The sequence below is a fragment of the Syngnathoides biaculeatus genome, chromosome 6, assembly GCF_019802595.1.
Source record: "Syngnathoides biaculeatus isolate LvHL_M chromosome 6, ASM1980259v1, whole genome shotgun sequence".
Classification (NCBI taxonomy): domain Eukaryota; kingdom Metazoa; phylum Chordata; class Actinopteri; order Syngnathiformes; family Syngnathidae; genus Syngnathoides; species Syngnathoides biaculeatus.
Window position 1 is genome coordinate 24,106,219 of NC_084645.1, and position 24,981 is coordinate 24,131,199.

General features: G+C 45.0%; 1 protein-coding gene across 1 annotated transcript; it reads left to right on the top strand.

The window, feature by feature from the left end:
• The first annotated feature begins 907 nt into the window (after window positions 1-907).
• On the top strand, window positions 908-24,843 carry snx33 (sorting nexin 33). The gene is made up of 2 exons (XM_061822994.1): window positions 908-3,321; window positions 21,595-24,843. Exons 1-2 carry the CDS (start codon window positions 1,887-1,889, stop codon window positions 21,846-21,848), a joined length of 1,689 nt encoding a protein of 562 aa, XP_061678978.1. The 5' UTR covers window positions 908-1,886; the 3' UTR covers window positions 21,849-24,843.
• The last annotated feature ends 138 nt before the right edge of the window (window positions 24,844-24,981 follow it).

Genomic DNA, 24,981 nt, shown 5'->3' on the forward strand with positions numbered 1-24,981 from the left:
ACTTCATTTGTTTAATTTGACATTTTTAATGAGCTGGTCTGACATGGTTGATTGTTGATGTCGACGTTATTTTATTTTTTATTTTGACATTTATCTGTATGTACATGTTGACATTTTTCAAATTATTTCGTCGTTTCTAATTGCTGCACATACATTTTTTATTATTTCTGAAGTGAACACATTTGTTTTTAATACTTTTTTTGGGGGGTTGTTGAATTTGGCACTTCATTTGTTTAATTTGACATTTTAATTGAGCTGGTTTGACATGGTTGATGGTTAATGTTGACGTTATTTTATTTTTCAATTCATCATTTATATGTGTACTTGACATTTTTCCAATTATTTTGTTGTTTCTAACTGCTGCACATATATTTTTTTTATTATTTCTTAAGTTAACGCATTTGTTTTTAATAGTTTTTTTTTGGGGGGGGTTGTTGTATTTGACACTTCATGTGTTTAATTTGACATTTTTAATGAGCTGGTCTGACATGGTTGATTGTTTATGTCGAGGTTATTTTATTTTTTAATTGGACATTTGTCTGTGTGTACATGTTGACATTTTCCAAATTATTTAGTCATTTCTAATTGTTTCACATTTTTTTTTGCTATTGTTTGAGTGGACACCTTTTTAATGTTTAACGATAACATTACTAATTGATTGACTTAACTTTTTTATTATTTCAAGGACGTTTTAAATCGTTGTAATGAAAATTTTTATCTTAATAAAATTATGCAGAGAGAAAAATCTGATACTATAAAATGATACTCTGGACTTAAAAATTTTCATTATATTGAACCTGTTGCAAATTTGCAACCCCTGAATTTGATATTTGTTTCTCTTTTTACATGTTTCAATTATTTGATTGGACATTTTACACTTTTGTTGGTTTAATTTAATGAGTTTAATTTTTGTCATGTTTAATTGCTTGACTTCCCGCTTTTTAATTGCTCAATATGACATTGCTTTTTAATGTCTTCATCTCAATTTAACCTTCTAAAACGGTGTTGTTGTTGCAGTTACGTAATATGTCCGTCTGGAGGGCGCCATTGAGCCACAATCTCCCCCTTTGTCGCTCTCGAGTCAAGGGAAAGGCGACTTGCAAGGGGAACACAGCCCGAGCTCGTCTCCAATTGTCTCAGTCTCACGTCATGGAAAGAGTTACTTTGTGTCGGGGCTGTGAGCAAATAAAGCCTCAGGAACAATACCGGCTCGCTTGCGCGAGATGATCCGGAGCGGTACGAAGTTGTGATTTTCTTTGATCTTTCGAAACAGAAACGATCGAGCGAAGATGCGCAGGAACCTGTTTACGAGCCCCACGGAGCAAGTTCGTGTCTGAGGGAAGGAAGGACGGAAATGTGGCGCTGCCGCCTCACCATGTCCACGGATTCCATCGCGATCAACAAAAGTGCACTTTTCGCTTGGATTTATTTGCATCCGGGACCGGTCGGGGGGGGGAGAGAAAAGAAATCTTGCTTCTTTTTTTTTTTTTTCTTTTCAAACGGAGGATTTTTAAAAACCCTCGTTGCGGGAGCCGAAACCGGTTTGGAAACTGACTTGTTACAGGGAAGTAGCAATCTGCGTTCACGAGGGGATTTCAGTGCATGCAAATGACTCCGTTTCTAGACGAAAGAGTGTTTACATCAGTGAGTAGCAGTGAAGTATAAATCAAGCATATGCAATATTAAATGAAGCATAACAAAACAGTTTTCGACTGACGGTGCCGTTGCACACCTGATCCACGTCATGTGAGATGACTTGAAATATTCATGAACGTGTCCCAGATTCTATTTACAATACAGCCGCTCGGCACCATGTGCCTGTAGATTTATTATTTGGTATTATTATTATTATTTTTGTTGTTGCTTCGTAACTGGAGAAAGTCAAGATGTCGGTAAAAGCCAAAGCCCTCTACACATTCCAAAGCGAAAACAAAGAAGAGATAAGCATCCAGGAGAACGAGGAACTGGTCATCTTTGACGAGAACTCGGTGGACGGATGGTTCCAGGGGGAGAACAGCCGAGGCGAGCGGGGCCTCTTCCCGGCGTCCTACGTGGAGGTCATCCGCACACGTTCCAACTCCAACGTGACCGACTGCTCCATCAGCCCGGCGGGTTCGTTGGGGAACGACTCCTATTTCCTGCCCTCTACCACGAACACCACGCTCAACACGCAACCGACCTATTACGACATCGACGACGATGACGATTGGGACGACTGGGACGACAGGTCCACTGTGGTGGAGGACTCCGATCACAGCCGAAGCCCCGGGGCCAACGGTCACTCCCATCAAAGTCCGCCATCCAACAACCCCAACGTCCACTACCGGGCCAAGCCGCCAATGGAGAGGCAGGACAGCATCTCCAGTGCCAGGAAAGGCAGCATGGTGGGCCGCAACTTGAACCGCTTCTCCAGCTTCGTCCGCTCGGGCGTGGAGGCGTTTGTGCTGGGGGACGTCCCCATGATGGCGAAGATAGCCGAGTCTTACACCATTGAGATGAGGCCCCAGGGGCCCGGGTGGAAGGAGAGCCCGCAGCCTTTCTCCTGCTCCATCGAGGACCCCACCAAGCAGACCAAGTTTAAAGGCATCAAGACTTACATTTCATACCGGGTGACTCCGAGCCACACCGGTCGGCCTGTATACAGGCGCTACAAGCACTTTGACTGGCTCTACAACCGCCTGTTGCACAAGTTCACTGTGATCTCTGTGCCTCACCTGCCAGAAAAGCAGGCCACGGGGCGCTTTGAGGAGGACTTCATCGAGAAGCGCAAGCGGCGACTGATCCTCTGGATGAACCACATGACCAGCCACCCGGTGCTCTCCCAGTACGAAGGCTTCGAGCACTTCCTGATGTGCGCCGACGACAAGCAATGGAAGCTCGGCAAGAGGCGAGCTGAGAAGGACGAGATGGTGGGGGCCCACTTCATGCTGACTCTTCAGATCCCCAATGAGCACCAGGACCTCCAGGACGTGGAGGAGCGGGTGGACACCTTCAAGAACTTTGCTAAGAAGATGGACGACAGCGTCATGCAGCTCACGCACGTTGCCTCGGAGCTGGTACGGAAGCACTTGGGCGGGTTCAGGAAGGAGTTCCAGCGTCTGGGCAACTCTTTCCAGTCCATCAGCCAGTCGTTCATGCTGGACCCGCCGCACAGCTCCGAGGCCCTCAACAACGCCATATCCCACACTGGCCGCACCTACGAGAACATTGGCGAGTTGTTCGCCGAGCAGCCCAAGTACGACCTCTTCCACATGCTGGACACGCTGTCCCTCTACCAAGGCCTGCTCGCCAACTTCCCAGACATTATTCATCTACAGAAAGGTAATCCAGTGCGAGTTTTACAACTTCACAATCCATCAAGCGCTTCTCACACAAAGAGTCTTTGGGGTGAGGAGTGGTGGACAAGTGGTTAGCATGTCTAAATCACAGTTTTGAGGTTCTGGGCTCAGGGCTTAAGGAACGGGGTTTTGTGGTTAGTATCTCCATTGGTCAGCATGCGTATAGTTTGGATGTTCACTACTTGCATAGATTCCTAAAGGTTAGACCAATACTTTTTAGCGGAGATTGGTTCTGAGCCCTTATAATTGTTTATAATTCCCCATATTTAAAAGTTTAAACTGTAATTGTATCATAAAATATGACCCCAAAACAGTTGAACACAATTCAAGCATTTGATTTTAGAAAACAATAAACCACCCAAGTGTACGTTAACTCGTGCAAGTGGTGAAGACGGGGTAACAACACGGGCTAACGTAGTTCCTCCCCCAAATAGCTGTTCTTCGATTCGAGATGTATCACTTTAATATACTTCCTTGGTCCAACCGTACTTTCAGATCAAGACAGGGTTTTGGCGCCATTTTATGGGATCGTAAGGTCCGCCTTTGAGGTTCTTAGTCGGCCAACGCAAGTATTGACCACCTAATGCCGGATATGTTCAACTTAGCAGGACATATGTGACGTAAAGGGTGGGACCAATCAGGAAAAAGCACCTCATGACCACTTCGTCACTTTGACCAGGATTTTATGTGGGATTCATCAAATCCTTAGACTGTAGCCCCTGGATACAGGTATATGCTCAAGGGAACCTTTTTAAACTCTGACATCAGTACTTTTAGAGTACTGTGAGGTTGGGTAAAACTAGGAAATGTACTGACGTTGAGTTTTTCTTTTTTAAATGTCTCCGAATCCGTTGCCTTCATTGACCATCTAGGTAGGGTTGTCTGAAATTTTCAGTACCTAAATGCAAGATTTGAAAGAACTTTTTAAACTTGGATTTTATTCTAAATTATTTTGCTTTACTATACTTGTGTGTCGAAAGGGAGACAAATGTATGGTGTGGCTACCATCATTCCCTGACTTAAACACTATAGAGAACCTGTAGAATATCTTTAAAAAGAAAGATCTATGAAGCTGGATGGAGGGAATTCATAAGTCCTCTAATGAGATACAAGAAGAAAATGCACATAGACCACCAGGATTGTAGCATACAACAATGGTTGAGGCAGCTTTCTGAGGTCCCTGGCGAGAAATCCCCGAATTTGGCCCTAGCTCGAGTCCGCTAATAGGAACCATAAGGATTTGTGCTTGGTATGTCATTACGAATGACTGATGGGCTCACCCGCCGCCTCCTCCAGTATATACCAACCTTTCAAAATCAAGGCTAAAAGTGGTCCCTCGGTGTTTGCGTGTCAGTCGGCGATAACCGTCTATAGGACTGTCAGTCACCCATGAGCGTAAGTCACATGCTGCCGCGTGGTATTGCTCCATTCCGAAACTCCAAGTATTCCTCCAGTTAGAAAGAATGTTTACAAACACAATGGGAGATAATCTATTTAATATTCTGCACGTATTTTGTTTCTGAACCGCACGTGCAGTGTTTCCAAGAGGCATGTTGTCAACCCAGAAATAGCAGAGTTGTTGTCAAACCAGCAGTTAACCGAAACTCACGTTTAAGGATCAGGATCAGCCATTGTGATGCATGTATTCCGACCAGTTTTGATTTCATAATTTAGTCAGTTATATCGCTTAGCACTTTGATCAAGGGGTTTAGGAGTATTCTGACAATACTGCGCACAAAGTGAACATTATTGGACATTATTTTCATCAAAACCGATATGGAATTTGTGATGCTAGACCCCGGCTTACTCCAACTTCTTTTGACAGTCATATTGTTCAAAATAAATGTGTAATCTTTTGCTGTGATGTAGAGCAATAATCTCTGAAAGACAGACGGAAACTTGAGGTTTGCTTCCTAAAGCACCATTTGTTCAAAAATCAACCACGGTCTTTCTTGTAAAGGCCACAGTTTCTAAAATTCGAGATTGTACCTCAGGTAAATTAGCCGTTTTATGTGCTTTTCATTAAAAATCATGAGCTTTCATGGTGATGATGTGGCTGAGTGATTGACTGATTCGGATTGAAACCATAAATTGAGGCTTCTTCAAATTTGAGTCCAAAAAAAAAAATGTTTTAAAAAAGGATTTCTCAGCATGTCTCCTTGACTGACGAATGTTGTCTGCTAATTAGGGATCCCCTTCTCTGATCGACAAACAGGTTTCAGCTAAAAATAGTGCCATCGCTCATACAGGCCCCGTCGACTAAAAACTCAACAAGACAAAACTGAACATTATTGGTGAGAAGAGCAGTGTTGGCATGGTTAGTCATGCCCGCAGATATAAAGTTGTGGGTGTGCTCCATCAGTCATGCCCGCAGATATAAAGTTGCGGGTGTGTGTTCTGTTTGTAATTCTGAGTGTACCCCTTTAAGAGCGTAGGGGTGCGGTATCAGGTAAACTTGGAAGTAGAAGTAGGCTGAGCAGCAGCTCGTTGTTTGAGACCGTACCGTGTGCTTCCGTGTTAAAAACAAAAGACGTCAGGCTGTGGTTCACTGCCCTGGATCGGTTTTCATGTGCGCTGAGAGTGTGCGACAAGTGCGCAATTGCGCAGTGGCGCAGCTTAGAGGGAATATCGGTCAAGACTGCTCTACTTGTAACAAATTTTACGCGCGGGATTTTTCGTGCTCAACTGTGCAGATTTGCGAATGCGATGGCGCACGGGCGCACACGCGCCTGTCAAATCGGTGACTGATAAAGATTAGGTTAGATAGTCCCAGTTTTCATGTATGCTGCTGGCCTCTAAAAAAGATTAGGTTAGATAGTCCCAGTTTTCATGTATGCTGCTGGCCTCTAAAAATGAAATGCGGGCTGCACATGGCCCCCGGGTTGTTGTTTGGACACCCCTCCTCTAAATTGTCCACTGTTGGGAATGTTTGTTTTGTCTAGATGTGCTCCGCACTTGAGTGGAAACCAGTCCAGGGTGTACACTGCCTCGCACCAAAAACCAACTGGAGTAGGCTCCAGGTCACCCGTCGAAGCTCATCCATAGCATTTGGATGGTTTTGACATTTAAAAAAAGTGTATCGCACGTTCTGGGATGTCTTGTTGTACCGAGATATGCTGGAATGTTAAATATCTCAAATAGATGCATGCCGTGCTGCGTGCGTGACGCCATGTGTTCTTGATTTCAGAAGTCTCTCGGGAGCTGACTTCCAGGTTATGTCAGAACTGAGGCGTGCGTCCAGCATGTTTATTTTGCTTTAGAATTCATCTTCCCCACTCCCTCCCCGACTCGTTCTTATGGTTACAAAGGGGCGGAAAATTTCCGGTAGATTTCCCGATGTTTCCTGTAAGATTCCGCCGAAGTGTTTAGATCATAGTCACTCACCTGATTTTGTTTGGCGCAGGTTTTGCACCGGAATTTCTCTTGGCAAAAACCGACCCTTTTCATGTATGGTCTTGGGACCGAGCACTAAAGGGGGAATCAAACCTGCGCCTCGATGAAATGCTGGAACATGTACCACTGCCCTATCTATAAGTGTTCATTCCGAATATTACATGAAAAATATCCCCTCTATCTTTAGTTTAGAAAAGTTCCATGTTCTGTTATACTGTTGACATCCTATTTAATTACGTCATCACTCTATGTTTTATGAAATTCAAAGCAAATTTATATAGAGCATTTCATACATAAGGTAACGAACGCTTTTAATGATTAAAAGCATTTAAAGACAGAAAAAAATGTGATTATGGAGTGGTAACATTCTTATTAAAAACAAACAGAATGAGGCTGAAACAGAATACTCCAGTTTCCTTTCTGTTGATTTCAATTTGGAAATATAATTTTGAGATCATTTTGTGTTACGAGCATGGTCAACAGAACAGGTAAAACTTTCTCAAGGTGACAATCTGGATTTTAAATTCCCTATTAATACACAACATTTAAATGAAACAGTCTCGGTTGTTTTCTTGAATTGCATTAAATCCGTGTGAAAAGTTTGAGACTTTTGCCACCTTCCGTTTTCCATGTCTTTCATCTCCCCTCGTGGCCATCTGCTTCTTCTCATCTGTTCTTGTGACGTTTACGTAGGAGCAGGGATTGGATTGCGGTGGCTAATTGCGCTCCGGGCCTCATCAGGGCTTTGCTAGTGCAGATGTGACCTCGCCGTGTAACACTCGCTCCTTTGTTGGAGCGTCCCGCGCCCAGAACGCGTCTTGTCGCCTCCTGTGATGTGACCTGGCCGCGTGGATGCGTCGGTGAATCATAAGGACCTCTGGGATATACCGTGGCTCTTCCGGAAGGGATCTTGAGCCATTCCCAGGCCAGCCGAGAGACATAGTCACTCCGGCGTGTCCTGGGTCATCCCCGGGGTCTCTTTCCGGAGGGACATGCCCGGAACACCTCACCAGGGAGTTGTCCGAAAGGCATCCGGTTCAGATACCCCAGCCACCTCATCTGGCTCCTCTCAATGTGGAGGAGCAGCAGCTCGACACTGAGCCCCTCCCTGATGACCCAGCTTCTCACCCTCTCTCTAAGGGAGAACCCGGACACCCTGCGGAGGAAACTCGTTCCGGCCGCTTGTATCAGGGATCTTGTTCTTTCGGTCACGACCCACAGCTCGGAGAAATCCAGATCAGATGCCCCAGCCACCTCATCTGCCTCCTCTCAATGCGGAGGACCAGCGGCTCGACATTTAGCCCCTCCCTGATGACCGAGCTTCTCACCCTATCTCTAAGGGAGAACCCGGACACCCCGCGGAGGAAACTCATTCCGGCCGCTTCTATCCGGGATCTTGTTCTTTCGGTCACGACCCACAGCTCGTGCCCATAGGCGAGGGTCGGAACGTAGATCGACTGACCGTGCTTCTTTCGTAACATTAATCTGTGTGGAAAAATTATCTCTGGGGGAGAGAGTTTTTTTTTTACCGTGGGATTTAAGTTTTTGATTGATGTAGGGTGGCAAAAGCGTTTGATTTGTGTACCAAAATTATAGACTACTTTTTGACACCTCTCTCATTGGTTTACGAACCAGTTACCTGACATCTATGTGTGACTGTATTTTTCCCGAAGATCAAATGTCACATCTGTTTGAAGTGACACAAATGAGCAATTAAATGTCTTTAATGCCAAAACTAGCAAAGGTGACTCAACAATCGTGTCTTTACGGGTTTGCCTTAAAGCTCAACGGTGGAATTACTCACTGGAAACTTGTTCCTTTTCAACAAAACACAAGACTGCTGAGTGGGCAGCTCCAGTTCACCATCAGTTCCTGTCATTACCGTATCCGTGGTGACCGCAGTGTTTCCCCGAGCCAAGCGTCCACAGAGCAAATATTTGACAGTACAACGCAACAGTGGACCCAACCCCAAAATGTCCTCTTCTTAATTGTTATAAGATCCCACAGACTGGAGTTATTTGCAGTGATGCCACGATAATGCTATTCATCTTAGGAAAGACTTGTCCTAATTGCCTTCTTCTTGGCGTCATTTGTTGCCGATAGCGGGGATAAAAGCTGCGTTGATGCACACCAGAACTCAGCAGCGATTGTCGCAAAATGCCACAGCCCGGCTGTGATGCCTGAAGCACGCCTGCAGGAACTTTTAATCTAAAAAAGAAGCTAGCTGTCCTCCATATTGTGGCACATCCATACCTTTTCTCATCCGAGGGTCTTTTTGTACTGAAGTTTAGCGTGCGTGTGAAAATGGATGCAAACAGATGGATGCTAATGGACTTAGCGGGCACACCGAGGAATGTGGGTGGCAAAGCGGAAAAAAAAATGCATCATTAATTTTTGCGTGTTCTGGCAATGGTAGATCCGAATAAATGAATTTAGCATCTCCAAACGTGATTCACCAAACGTGAGATGTATTGTGACTGCTGATTTTGCGTCTTCAAATACTTGGGCTGGAATACAAGGCCAGGACAGCGCAGCACTTTTGGGGGAGAACAGATCTTTTGTGCTTGTCCAAACATTTTTGTTTGAAAGGCCAGAATAAGAAGAGGGGAGGGGGGGGGGGGGGCGACACTGTGATCTTGGAGCCTTTGAATGATCTCAGACTTATTTGGACCTGGTCGCAGGGAGGAGTCCTTCCATATCACGAATCACAAAAACTTTCAACTCTGCCTTTACTTGCATTTGCTTCATTCCAGCACACAAAATTGCTGCTGGAGTCTCCCTTCTCCTCCTTCTTCTTCTTCTTTTCCTTTCGGCTTGTCGCAATTAGGGGTCACCACAGTGTGTCATCTTTTTCCATGTAAGCCTATCTCGTGCATCCTCCTCTCGAACCCCCTCTGTCCTCATGTCCTCCCTCACAACATCCATCAACCTTTTCTTTGGTCTCCCTCTCCCTCTCTTCCCTGGTAGCTCCATCCTTACCATTTCTCTACCATTTACTCACTCTCTCGCCTCTGAACATGTCCAAACCATCAAAGTTTGCTCTCTCTAAACCTGTCTCGAAAACATCCAACTTTAATGAGCTCATTTCTAATCCTATGCAACCTGCTCACTCCGACCGAGAACCTCAACATGTTCATTTCTGCCACCTCGAGTTCTGCCTCCTGTTGTTTCTTCAGTGCCACCGTCTCTAATCCGTAGATCATGGCCGGCCTCACCACTGTTTAATAAACTTTTCCCTTCATCTTAGCGGAGACTCTTCTGTCGCATAGAACACCAGACACCTTCCGCCAACTGTTGCACCCCGCTTGGACCCGTTCCTTCACATCCTTACCCCACTCACCATTGCTGTATTGTTGACCCCAAGTATTTGAAGTCGTCTACCCTCGCCATCTCTTCTCCCTGGAACTTCACTCCTCCTCCTTCGCCCCTCACATTCATGCACATAAATCCTGTTTTCCTTTGGCTAATCTTCATTCCTCTCCTTTCCGGTGCGTGCCTCCGTTTTTCTAATTTTTCCTCCGCCTGCTCCCTGCTTTCACTGCAGATCGCAATATCATCTGCGAACATCATAGTACAAGGTGATTCCAGTCTAACGTCTTCTGTCAGCCTATCCATTACTACCGCAAACAGGAAGGGGCTCAGCGCGGATCCCTGATGCAGTCCCACCTCCACCTTAAATTCTTCTGAGACATCAACGGCACACCTCACCGCTGTTCTGCTGCCTTCATACATGATTAGAGTCTCCCTGAACAGTTCTTTAGGTGTGATGTCCTAAGTTTTGAACGCAGCGTTACGCCACTGTTCACTTAATTTCTTCACCCTCAAAACAAGTTAAATCAAACAATGTTTTTTTTATACATTTAACTGGCTTCACTGGTTATCAGAATCATTTTCTGTAACTTAGTAATCTATTTGGCTTCCACTAACACTTCCAATTCCATCACTTCAAACTGTCATTCTCCCACATTTAAAAACCATCAAAGCTAGTTAAATAGCAAAAGTCTCTTTCAAGTACAGCGGTCTACTAGTACTAAACGCCTGTTGCCAACAGCAGACAGAATCTTAGAATGAAGGGTAAAATGTTGTTTAGCACCCGTTGTTTGGCATCTGAGTAAATCAGCTCTTAAGTTGAGTTACTCACTAAGGTTTTAGGTCAGTTAAAAGTTTTCCTTTCCCATCACCCTCCAGCAAAAGAAGAGTGGAGTAGCAAAATATCACATTTTGGCACTGCATCAGTAGGGTTACAAAATCTTTGTGTTTACCTAATCGGTAAAACTTTTTGCCGCACTTAAATTGGATAACTGATTGGAATGGTACGGTCGTCAAAAGTTCAGTAATGTATCACATATCCGACCCTCTGGGCGCATCCAGTTGTTTCATAAATGTAACAAGCATGTACAAATACAGACCGGCATGTAGGTCAGTAGTATTTGTGGACTAAAGCCTTCCTTGGAAAACATTTGTGTCTTTTATTACTGTGCTTATTTGCTGCGCTATCCACTTTGGCGACCATAGAGAGCATTTTTTTTTTCTCTCCCGGGGCTGTTTGCTTACTCATAAATCTGAACCCAGGCGAGGTCCTCTCGTCTTCACACGAACCGTCAAATCCGCACGCTGCGGCATTTCTGCGCATGTTGGCCCGCTGCACTGCTGATTCACACCAACGCAGACCGCAGATGTCTCCCAGAACCCTTTGTCTCGGCCTTGTGGCACTGAAATGCAAAAGCCTTTCTGTGATGAAGAAAATCTTCTGAGACCAATATTAGTGCGAAGGATCTAAGAAGTCTGTTGGCATTATGACACCAACAGTGTCTCTATTGTTGTTATCTCTCATCTGATTCCACTAGTCGGCCAATAATCCCGTTATAGGACTGGTTCTTCAATTTGTGAGAGCAAAAAGTACCACCCAAGACTATACTTGACTGTTCACGTACCACCACCATGACTAACATTAAAAAGTAGTACAGTGATGCCTCGGTTCTCGACCACAGTCCGTTCCAGAAAATGGTTCGAAAAGTGATTTGTTCGAAAAGCGAATCGATGTTTCCCATTGCAATGAATGGAAAAAGAAATAATGTGTTCCAAACCTAAAAAATGTGGCTTTTTAAAGCATTTTTTTTAGCTTTTCCTGATAATAAACTGCATAGTGAAAGTGGACTTCTTTGGCATATTCTAATTTATTGAGCTCTACCTGTTTTTCGATTTAACTAATTGCAAAATCGGCGGCACAGTGGCTCAGCTGGAAAGCGTTGGCCTCACAGTTCTGAGGTCCCAGGTTCAATACCAGCCCTCCCTGTGTGGAGTTTGCATGTGTCCCCACCTCACCTGAGTGGGTTTCCTCCGGGCACTCCGGTTTCCTCCCACATCCCAAAAACATGAAGCATTAATTGGACACTCTAAATTGCCCCTAGGTGTGATTGTGAGTGCGGCTGTTTGTCTCGATGTGCCTGCGACTGGCTGGCAACCAGTTCAGGCTATCCCCTGCCTCCTACCTGTTGACATCTGGGATAGGCTCCAGCACTCCCGTGACTCTTGTGAGGATAAGCGGCTTGGATAATGGATGGATAATTGCAAAACCATGATGATTTTAATTATTTAAAGACATAAGATATAATTCTGCAGGGAAGTCAATGTTGAAATTTAAACCAAACCAGTTTTTGGACCAGCTCCTGGACTGAGGTCATAGTTCAACTCTGTCGTCTCGTGTTTGGTTTCATCTTAAACCCTTAGCCTTTCCTTTACAATTACTGACTTAGGTCGATGAGAACCATATTAATCTTAAAGAGGCCAAGACCCAAATAGGGTCGCAAGGGCACGTAAAATTTCAAAATTTGCATGTAAAAAAATTCCATGAGAAGTTAACCATGGGAATTTTGGCAGTTGGAGAGATTTTACCTGTCACAACTGATGTTTAAAACCTTTTGGGCGTTCGCTTCAGGACCAAGCAAGAAATCTACGATTTTTTTTTTTTTTTTTTAACAGTTTTTAACAGTAGACCAGGAACCCGTTGCCCGACAAGCTCCACGTTTGCCAAGCCGTGGCTTGTTTGGCTGCAAGATGGCGGACAGTTACAGGAAGTGAGTCACGACATCCATGTGGGCGACCACAGCATAAAACATCCAGCTGACACTCTGTTCAGAATCAGTAAATCAGAGCTCCTTAATGGGACGACGGCGCAGGCTGGAAAAGTACTATAAACGACTCTTGTTTACTTTTTGGGGCGAATTTCAGCCGGGGGAGAGCCACCTTTATTTGTCCGTGTCCACCACGCCCGCTGGTGGCAGTTTTGTGCTTCTAGCTGTTTTTTGAATGTGACACCCACACCCAGTGCTTTTTAATCAATTTAAGTGATGAAATCATCCAGTCAGTGGTCAAAATGTTAAATTCATGGCTTTAAAACAAGAAAAATGTCAGTTTGTTAGTTCCTGCTGTTTTTAAGGGTCTCATAAGTGGGATGAACATATCAAACATGCAAGCACGGTCGTTGTTATAAAAGGACGAACCCTGTTGATATTGATTTATGTCGAGCAGCAGGTGGCCCCGAGCGCGCCGTCCGAGGGCCTCGTGAAAATTGCTCTGCCTCTTTGTCAATATTTTCTCTTCAGCGCTCACGCAGCTCCGCTTTTCGCGCAGTGTTTTTATTGTTACCAAAGTCAAAGAAAGAACCTTTTTGATCTTAAAAGAAATTTGACCCGAGGATGTTAGAGGCAGTTAACATCAATCAGGTTCAAGGCAGTTAACTGTACAAGTACTGTACATTCGCTTTAATATTTTAGAGCTGTTATCAAGTATTTATTTTGGTCCATTTTTTTTGTTGAACTGATAACTTCCCGAGCCACTATCCCAGGGAAGTTGCTTGACACACACAAAATTTGAACCTTTGTTTTTGGTTTTTTTTTGCATTACATCGGGGTAGATCAAACGCCTTCACAGGCCATTTGTGACCCCGGGCTCCCTGCTGGTACTTTAAAAGGAAAACACGCGTCCAAATTTGGAGCATGGCATGCGAACTGGTTGGTGTTTTGTGGAAGGAGGTTGGCTGAATGCGCTGACGTCTGGACGAAAACGCTGGCCCCGTCACGAAAACACGTGGAAAGTAGCAGTCGAGAACATCTGCATTTGTTTATGTTTGGATCAGTCGGTCGTTCGGCGTTCTGCGCGCGGAGCACGGCGCTTTGCTGGTATCCGTAAAGATAAAAATGTCTTCCTTCAGTGAGCCCATTCAACGTTCCATCTTGCGCTTCTTGGAAGGCGCCACGGGAGTCCGTTTGTGTCCCTTAAGGTGCTGTTCAAGCTCAATAATGTGTATCGCAGTAGACGCGCTGTATTGAGAGACCATGAAACTCAGGAAAACAAAATTAATAATGTTTTACCCTTCACACACACGTCTTGTTTTGCACGCATTCGTCTGACTCATTCCATCCATAGTTTATGTCACATTTTGTTTTGTAATGTTTTAAACAAACAACGGGGCGGCACGGTGGAGCAGCTGGAAAGCGTTGGCCTCACAGTTCTGAGATCCTGCGTTCAATCCCGGCCCCGCCTGTGTGGAGTTTGCATGTTCTCCCTGTGCCTGCGTGGGTTTCCTCCGGGCACTCCGGTTTGCTCCCACATTCCCAAAACATGCAACATTCATTGGACACTCCGAATTGTTCATAGGTGTGATTGTGAGTGCGCCTGTTTGTCTCTGTGTGCCCTGCGATTGGCTGGCAACCAGTTCAGGGTGTGCCCCGCCTTCTGCCCCTTGACAGCTGGGATAGTCTCCAGCACTCCCCGCGAACCTTGTGAGGATAAGCGGTTAAGAAAATGGATGGATGTTATAAACAAACAACAAGGCGGGACGATGGCTCAGCTGGAAAGCGTTGGCCTCACATTTCTGAGATCCCGGGTTCAATCCCGGACCCGCCTGTGTGGAGTTTGCATGTTCTCCCCGTGCCTGTGTGGGTTTCCCCCGGGCACTCCGGTTTCCTCCCACATCCCAAAATCACCCAACATTAATTGGACACTCTAAATTGCCCCTAGGTCTGATTGTGAGTGCGGCAGTTTGTCTCTCTCTATGTGCCCTGGGATTGGCTGGCGACCAGTTCAGGGTGTACCCCGCCTCCTGCCTGATGATAGCTGGGATAGGCTCCAGCACTCCCGCGACCCTCGCGAGGATAAGTGGCAAAAGAAAATGGATGGATGGATGTTTTAAACAAACGAGGCATCACGATGGCTCAGCTGCAAAGCTTTGGCCTCACAGGTCTGAGATCCTGGCTTCAATCCTGGACCCGCCTGCGTGGGTTTTCTCCAGGCACTCCGGTTTTCTCTCACATCCCCAAAACATGGGAATTGGAGACTCTAAATTGCCCCTAGGTGTGATTGCGAATGCGTCTGTTTGTCTCCATGTGCCTTGCGATTGGCTGACAACCAGTTCAGGGTGTGCCCCGCCTCCTGCCCGTTGACAGCTGGGACAGGCTCCAGCACTCCCCGCAACCCTTGTGAGGATAAGCGGCAAAGAAAATGGATTGACGACAACCGCCCCTTCAAAACAGCCCAATTTCATCTAGGGTTAAAAAAATATACATAGAAAAATGAAGTGTGCGCTGTGATTCTTGGTTATTGGTGTTTTTTCTTTTACACTCGCTTTTGCTGTAGCCACAGCGACACGGCTCTGGCACTCGCAGTTGGCATGGCGATATCCGTCCTCAGATGAAATGTCCGTTTCTATCGCACATGGGGATGCTCGTCACCGGCTTTGATGTGATTTTTTTATTTTATTGTTTTTTTTTTTTAAACGACACGAGTGTTGGGCCGGGAGGTCAAGATTCGCAAATCCCATCCCGACGGCCCCTGGAAATCTCAAAAGAATTTCTCCGGCTCAGTTCAACTTTTGATTATTCACATATTTTTTCATACGTGGCCAAACATGACCTAATAATGGATATTGTAGCAGCTGCAATGACTTGCACTTCCCTTTAAGAAAGATCTGTGCTCGGATGAGAGAAGCTGTTTCTGTTTTCTCTTCTGAGGCTCCGAGGGAGGGAGCAAAAGCAAAAGAATTAGAACTATTTTGGGTCAGTGTTCCGTAACAGCTCCGTAGATTTACAAGATAAATTCTGCAACTTTGGCTGCTGCAAAGATTTGAGCCTGTCCTGCATTCTTAAATTTCATTCCCACTCTAGTTTTTTTTTTCCCCTTCCCTCATCTGTCATATCATGAGCCCGTCTCATCGCTTCATCACTCATGTTAAACGAGCACCTCAATAAATGAAGTGTTGCGCGTTAGATTTTTCCTGCGTCGTCCAACATTGGTGGTCCAACTGTCAATAGCCGTGGCGGCCATTATTAAAGCGTCGTACATGTCCAACTTTTAGTACATTAGCCTCCCTCTGGTGATACGCCGAAGAATCTCCGAATTAATTCATAATATTACCGTGGATGAAATGTTAAATCCATTAATGTACATTTGATCAGTATAGTTGAGTCGTATTTAATGTTTAAGTTGAACATTTACCATAATTTCCAGCCTATAAGCCGAGTATTTTTATACACGCTTTCAACCCTGCAGTTTATACGGTGATGGCCCTAATTTGTGCATTTTTTCTAAGGGCCGCAAGGGGGCACTCGAGCGGAAAAGGTCAGAGTGAGACCGGTGGAATATATCTGCCGAGGAAGTGACTTTTACAGGTCTTACCCTGTTAGCGCTGCGCTAGCGTGTTACTGCCGTGTGTCAATGATTTTTAATGGTATTTTTTTTCAACTGGCCCTGTTAGCGCGACGCTAGCATTGGCGTTAACGCGGTGGTGCTAACGGTAGCACGGCGGCGCTAGCGTTAAACTCTCTGTGTACCGTCTTTCTTTGTAAATATCTCGTTTTTCAATGTGAGTTTCAATGTGAGCACTTATGTATGTACCAAATGGTATTTCCTTTACAAAAGTTCTGGGTGAGGCTTATAACCAGGTGCGCTCTGTAGGCCGGGAATTACGGAAGTTATTTATTGAACTTTTATGCGCAATACGAAAGGCGAAGCTCTCAATTTACCAGTCGATCTACGTTCCTACCCTCACCTATGGGCACGAGCTGTGGGTCGTGACCGAAAGAACAAGATCCCGGATACAAGCGGCCGGAATGAGTTTCCTCCGCAGGGTGTCCGGACTCTCCCTTAGAGATAGAGTGAGAAGCTTGGCCATCAGGGAGGGGCTCAATGTCGAGCCGCTGCTCCTCCGCATTGAGAGGAGCTTTGATGAGGTGGCTGGGGCATCTGATTCGGATGCCTCCCGGACGCCTCCCTGGTGAGGTGTTCCGGGCATGTCCCACCGGATAGAGATCCCGGGGACGACCCAGGAGACTGTCTCTCGGCTGGCTTGGGAACTCCTCGGGATCCCTCCGGAAGAGCTGGAAGAAGTGGCTGGGGAAAGGGAAGTCTGGGTATCCCTGCTGAAGCTACTTCCCCTGCGACCCGACCCGATAAAGCGGTAGATAATGGATACATCTTAATTGAATAATTATTCAACTACAGTTTGTTTTATTACCCTGTACTAAAGTGCGGTGTTGTTGTTCAATCTGCGCTTAATGTTACAGTGGCGAACACTACTAAACATAAACCTCAAACTGGTCCCAGCCAGTTGGGTTTGAGATGGAGAGACGAAAGAGAAGGACTGAATGTAGATGGGGGACAGAGATATCGGGACCGATTGGTTGAATGAGCGGGAGAGCCACGAGAGAACAATGGGCACAACGACAGCCGTATCAACAATAGTAATGATGTCATAAATATGTCAGTGGTCCTCTCACTGGCCGTGTAATTACTCGTACAGTAAACGCAAGTAGGGCGTCGCGTCACCTTTGTGTTGAATAGATGCTCGAAACTCGTGAGAGCGTTGCGCGCTGTCTCTGAGAATTCCTCCTGCCCCCCGAGGCTTGTGGGAAAAGAAAATTGAGCAGACGCCAGGTTCAGCCGCCCGCGGGATTGTGGTCACAGTTAATCTGACCATCCTCATAAAGCCCGGCCCCCCTACCCCTCGCCGCTGTTTAGACGGTCAGCCGGCACCCCCTTCTCCCTTCTTTTTAATCCCTCACAGACGAGCTACCCTCCAAAAGATCATTAAGCTGTCACAGTGCCGCCATATAAAACATTCCGTGTGCTGCGTGAAATTCACGCAGGCAGGTGACCTTATCGGAAAGCAAGCCGTCTGGCTGTCCAACTGCGAGAGCGTTTGGAGTTTTAACCAAGTAATGCTGGCAAAATCTGGAAATATTTGCATCAGGAATCGGACGAAATGCGTTCAAACCCTCATTCTCATTTATTTTGACTATTTTATTTTTTCGGGGTGTGGTGATCTTACCACTAAATGCTACTCGTTATGGCAAAAGTCATCAAAGCAAAACAAATTTACTTGTATAGCGCATTTCATACACGAGGTAACTGCTTTACATGATTAAAGGCATTTGAAAACAAAGAGATAAAAAGGAATAAAAATGACACAAAATATATAAAAAAAGACAGTTAAAACCGCATACAGCGCAAGTAATATGATCAAAAAGTGGATATATTCTAAAAAAACATGAGGAAAAACAAGCGTTTTCAACCTGGATTTCAAAACATTCATACTTGGGGCTGACCTCACCATTATTATTATTATTATTATTATTTCATTTGTGTGCATCATAATAGCTAAATGCTGCTTCACCATGTTTGCTTTGGAATCTGCGCTCCACTATTTGACCCGAGTCAGTCGATCTCAGAGCTCGACTGGGTTTGTATTCCGTTAGCATTTCTTTCATGTATTCAGGACCGAAATCATTTAGTGATTTTTTTTTTAGACCACGAGCAGAACTTTAAAATCTATTCTAAAGTTGACTGGAAACTAGTGCAAGGACTTTAGGATTGGAGTTATATGCTCTGACTGCTTTGTTTTGGTCAGAACGTGAGCTGCAGCTGTTTAATACTCTTTTTGGGAGTCCAGTCAGAAGACCATTACAGTAGTCGAGTCTACTTCAGATAAAAGCATGGATGAGCTTTTCCGGGGTTGCTTGACAAGACTTCACTCTCGATTTGTTCTTCAGATGGTAGAAGGCAGTTTTTGCAATTGATTTGATATGATTGTTGAAAGTCAGGTCGGAATCAATCAGAACACCAAGGTTTCGGACTTGGTCTTTGGATTTAAAGATAGCGAGTCCAGGTGTCTACTAACAGGAATTCTCTTTTCCTTATTGCCAAAAACAATTGTCTCGGTTTTGTTGTAATTTAGTTGAATTTTTTTTTGGCAGAGCTTACTGGCCTCTTGTCCTGTTGCAGTTTTTGCATCGGACCGTGGCAGAATGGCGCAGCTCATCTTGACGCTGTTTTTTTTTTTTTTTTTTTTTGAGGGGGGGGGTTGTTTTCCCTACTTTGTTATCTATCTGGAATACCACTGTGGTGATCTAAAAAAAAAAAAAAACACCATCCATCCAACAACAGGAGGAGGAGAACGGGAATCTCCTGATGACTTCCCGGTGAGGTTTTTAGGTGATGGATGTGCTTTGCTTTCGGTGCTTTTTAGCGAGCCATCGATTAGATATGTTTGTGTCTGGACTTGATCCAGAATCGTCGTTTCGACCCTCATTATCCCCCCCGCCCAAATACATTTCTTGATGCCGGCCGCCACGCTATGTAGCGACGGCACATTCTCCTCTCATGTGGAAAAGGGAGCGCACGAATGTAGGTCATCTCCACAGTCTCCTCTCTCTCTGTGCTTTCCCGCACGCTCGCCAGGAATTCCGTTGAAATTCCGGGACCCGCCGACTCGACTCGAGTTGTCGTTACCCCGGCGACGGCGGGCCTGTCCCGGCTCGACAAGGAGATTGCCCACCTAAAAAATTTGAAATATTCCTTTTTTCCCGTTTGTTTGTTTTTGCATTCAAGCTCGACCGTTTGGGCAGGTCGTAATAATCGTATGTAGGTGCGAGGCGGCGACGTGCCCGTGGAAAAGTGACGTCGTGGCCGTCTGGGCCGGCGTGGTTACCGCTTGCCCTCAGACGTTTGGTATGCAACGAGGCGAAAAATAGCGTGTGCTTTGCTGCTTCCGCGCTCTGTGGATTCCCGATGCTTAATTACGCTAAAACGTTCATACAATTATGCACAGCCTCCCTGAGCAATTAAAAAAAAAGGAGAGTTTATTAGTCTCAGTGCTAAACTACCTTTTCCTTACGTCACTTACAGAATGTTCTGGAAATAATACTCTTAAAACATTTTTATAGGGATGTTTATTGCTGCAAAAGTAGATTATTCTCAGGTTTTCCTAAATACTTAACACAAATTACAGTCAGCATAATTTTCATGTTATCAACTGCTGGAGTATAACTGGGATTTTTTTTTGAACAAATCTTAACAGTGTTTGTAGATTTTTGAGAAATTAAAATCTTAAATACACAGTTGCACATTATTGAGCACAATAGAGTTTTAAGACTTTTTGCGGGTCTTAAAAAACTGAAAATAGTCTTGTTGAATTTGCATCATTAGCAGGTCACTTACTGAAATCAAAAGCTATTTGAAGTCCAAAACATTTTAAGATGTTACATTTTTATGTAGGTCCCATTATTTGGCAGAAGTTTCATAATTATATGCATTAAACTTTTTTTGGAGGATTAGGATTAGAGACTGTGGCACTGGAGGGACAACAGGAAGAAGTTCTCCAAACTTTCCCAAAGAAATTGTTGCCAGAAAACACAGTTGTTATTACTAAGGTGATTTCTTATACCATAATTCCCGGCCTACGGAGCGCACCTGGTTATAAGCCTCACCCAGTACAGTTGTAAAGGAAATACCATTTGGTACATACATACGCCGCATGCTTTTAGAGACAAGCGCCGCTAACGCTAATGCTAGGTGGGCTGGTTAAAATAAAAATTTACCGGTACAAATCACTGAGCCGTGCCAGTAACACAGCAGCAACAGGCTAGCACAGTGCTAAAGCTAGGGCAGCACTAACATGGCCGGTAAAAGTCACTTCCTTGGCACATATATTCCACCGGTCTCACTCTTGCCTTTTTCCGTTCGAGTGCCGTTTGAAAAAAATGCACAAATTAGCCGTATCACCGCATAAACCGCAGTGTGTGAAAAAAGTCACGGCTTGTAGGTTCAAAATTAGGGTACTTACTTTTTGGTGATGGAAACTTTAAATAGATAAGTCAACTAATCAGTTAGCACACAGGTGTGAAACTAAGGCCCGGGGGCCAGATCCGGCCCGCCGCATGATTTTATGTGGCCCACGAAGGCAAATCATATGTATCAACTTTAATGATTTTTGTTCAAATCCGTCCCAAAATTTCAAATTGTCATATCATAAATGATCACGAGATATATGACAAGCATTTTTGTGTTACCAAACAACAATGGTTGAAAAACCCATTACTCTCGATTTCTGATTGCAAAACGAGTTCATAAATTTCATATGTAAATTTGACGAGGCGGTTAAAGATTTTTATTTCATTTTCATAACGACCCTCCGAGGGGAACCGTAAGTCAAATGTGGCCCGCGACAAAAATTAGTTTGACGCCCCTGAGTTAGCAAAAACAGGACCATCCAAGAATTTGAAACTATTTTGACGTCAGTTGACGAACATTTTTTTTGTCTCGACAAACCGTGCTTTGCTGCCATCTTGTGGCATCTCTTGACAATGACCTTGATCAAAGAGGCGTCCCCGATTCGCGCTACTTGTAACCGGGCTCGGCATTTCTAGTCGCCACTCGAGCTGACATTTTGTTTAAAGCAAATGTCCAGAGATTACTGTTCTACAGTTTGTCAGGTTCTTGGTATGTTTTTGCTGTGCTACCAAGAAAAATTCTTCAAATTTGGCAATTTAAAACTAAGACAAGTCCTATTTTGTTCGTCACCCCCAAGGTGCCTTTGCCAAGGTGAAGGAGAGCCAGCGGATGACGGACGAGGGCAAGATGGACCAGGACGAGGCCGACGGCATCCGCAAGCGCTGCCGGACGGTCGGCTTCGCGCTGCAGGCCGAGATGAGCCACTTCCACCGGCAGCGGGAGGTGGACTTTAAAGACATGATGCAGGCGTACCTCAGGGAGCAGATCGCCTTCTACCAGCGCGTGGTGCAGCAACTGGAGCGCACGCTGCGCATGTACGATTGTCTTTAAGGGCGCCGGTTGCCAAATCCGAAGGACGCCCCGGACTCCGTGTTTTCCCGAGACCTTACCGTGCACCTATCACGTAACAGAAGACGCCGTTGCAACATATTGTGTATTTTACATAACTTAAGGTGTTAGGACATTACGTGTAGGTTTCAAAGTCTTTTGCTGTTCCTGTACTGGATCATTCGCACGAAACCCATCAGACGGGTTCAGTCCCCTTCTCTCCGTTGTCATTTTAAACAAGAAAAACAAGAATGTCTGCTTTCAAATGAACGATCAACATCGCTTCTGTTTCCTGTTCCACATTTCCGCCACGTGTGCGTACCGGCGACTCATTCAAATGTCGCTGTCGTGCCTTAAAGCCACGTTTCCACCAAGCGGTCCAGTTTAGTTCACTCGGGTTAATTGAGTTCAAAACCCAACTGCGGGGTTGGCAAGTGCTATCATACGGATAAATATTGATGCGTTTGTCTACTATTGCTGACGGAAACCCAAATCTTTAGGCGCCCCATCACAAGGGGACCAAAATCTGATCGACATCAGTTATTTTGTGACCCTCAACAATATTTTATGGATGGCGATGGAAATGCAAATTCTGAGTACCCAAGAACTTTGATTTGTACCCCAACACACTGGTACCAAAAAGTGATCCATTGTGTTATTTTGCCCCCCCCCCCTTCTCAACTTCTGATGATGGAGATGGGAACCTAAGGACGCAAGCGTTTAAAGGGAAATTCTGGTGATTTGGATTAACAAGGTATCCAACAGGTCATGTACTGTATCTTGACAATGTAATGTTAATCCTCTCTCATTTAATGTGGTTTTGAGAAGATTTTTTTTTTATCAACAATTACGAATTTTCAGGGGCGCTGCCATTTAGGCGGGTCACACGACCTATGTGCGCGGATGTGACGTATGAGGTGCCGCGCCAAAGGCTCGGATTACATGGGACACCGTTACGACCAGCGCTGATTTCTGGGATTTATCCTCATCTGATGAAGAAACGGCAGTCTCGGTTGATCGGGAAGACGGAGGAATACTTCCAAAAGCCTGGGGAGCTGTGAGCTAGCTCCCCAGTGAGCGAGCGCCAGGGCTCGGGGAGCGAGCTCACGGCTCGGCCGCTCGGTTGATCGCTCACGGCTGTGTATGGAAGCATTCCTCCGTCTTCCCGAGCAGCCGAGGCGGTCACGGCTGCGTATGGAAGTATTCCTCCGTCTTCCCGAGCGGCCGAGGCGGTCACGGCTGTGTATGGAAGTATTCCTCCGTCTTCCCGATCAACCGGGCAGCCGAGCCGCTCACAACTGCGTATGGCAGTATTCCTCCGTCTTCCCGAGCGGCCGAGCCGGTCACGGCTGTGTATGGAAGTATTCCTCCGTCTTCCCGATCAACCGGGCAGCCGAGCCGCTCACGGCTGCGTATGGCAGCATTCCTCCGTCTTCCCGAGCGGCCGAGCCGGTCACGGCTGTGTATGGAAGTATTCCTCCGTCTTCCCGATCAATCGATGCTGCTATTTTTTCATCAGATGAGGATAAATCCGATAAAATCAGCGCTGGCCATAATTGTGTCCCATTGTAATTGAGCCACATAACACGTCACGTCCGCCCACCTCGGTCATGTGACTCGTGAAAATAGTAGTGCCCCTGAAAATTCCCAATTGTCGATAAAATTCTTTTCAAAACACCAATAAATGAGAGAGGATTAACATTAAATTTTCAAGATACAGTACATATTACATGACTTATTGGATACATTGTTGATCCAAACCACCGGAATTTCCCTTACCAAATCACTGTAATTGGAACATCAAGACAAGGATTACTTTCGTAGCTTTTGATTACCAAAAAAAAAAAAAAAAGATGATGAAAACGTAAATCTTGAGGCACGTGACCACTGTGCTCGGTAGACCAATGCGCAAGTTCTCAGTTTTTAATCATGTTAAATGTGCTGCCAAAAAGGTAAATTCATACTTGTTGATGGCAGAAACACAAACCACGGTGACTGGTTCTCCGTGTAAGTAGAAATGAAGTAATCCTTCAATTGTCAATTACTTCAGTTCGGGATACGACCTCTGCTGTCACGAACCCGATGGTACCAAAATTTCGGCGCACTCACCAATATTTAAACACAAAAATATCATCCCGGTACCAAACTGAGCCCAAAATGCACTGCTTTGTGGAAACAGGACTAGAGGAACTTGTATTGCAAGGCCAAGGTTAGGAACAACACAGTGCCTTTAAGACTTTAAGTTAGCATTTTTTCCAACGATAGCGTAATATCGAAAGAAAGAAAAAAAAACACGTTTGTTTTTTTAAAGGATGTGACCAAAAACGGCACTTTTTTTTTTATTTGATACTGGAAGAACAACGTTATTTACTTGTCAGTCCTGAGAGTTATTATTTTTTCCCCCCTTCCTACACACACAACTGTCCTTATTTGAATACTTTTGACGGCTCAGTGACGTGAGAGATTTTTGTTCGTGTTGGGCCGAGATTCTGCTGTGCTTGTTTCGAAATCATGACATTCCGAAAAGTGTCGATTCGGCTTCCTAAAGTGAGCAGAAGTGCTTTTGAGGTCTAAATGTTACCGTCGACACAATTTTTTTTTTTTTTTTTTTGGGGGGGTCTATCTGGCAACCTCTCCCACAAGTCAGATTTTTTTTCCTACATTGTTTCTATTTTTTTTTCTTTCTACTGCAGAGCTCATTTTTCTCTCTGCTTTTGTAATTGAATCTGTCCTTGTGTGTAAGGAAAATGCGCAGGCAGTCTCCGAAAAAAGGCAAAAAGCGGACGAGGTTTAGTATGTGAAAGTCCCCCCCCCCAACCCCTGAAATAAAAACGCGGTTTCGCGGCTGCGGTGAAACATCCCAAAAATGATTGCCGATGTGTTGACCTTGAGAGTTTACAGAATGTCAAAAAAATGCTGAGTCCTTCCTCGCTTGATTCAAGGGAAGGGGACGTACAAGGGTTAAATAATAATAATAAAATGCAATTTAAAAAAAAAGAATAATGGCCTGAATTTGTTGTCTTATTTGAACAATTTTACATCACTGGCCAAAATTAAACACGGTCAATTTTGCATGAGGTGCAAGTGGGACAGTGCCCAACTATATCCAATAGATGGCACTGTGGGTAAAATGGGT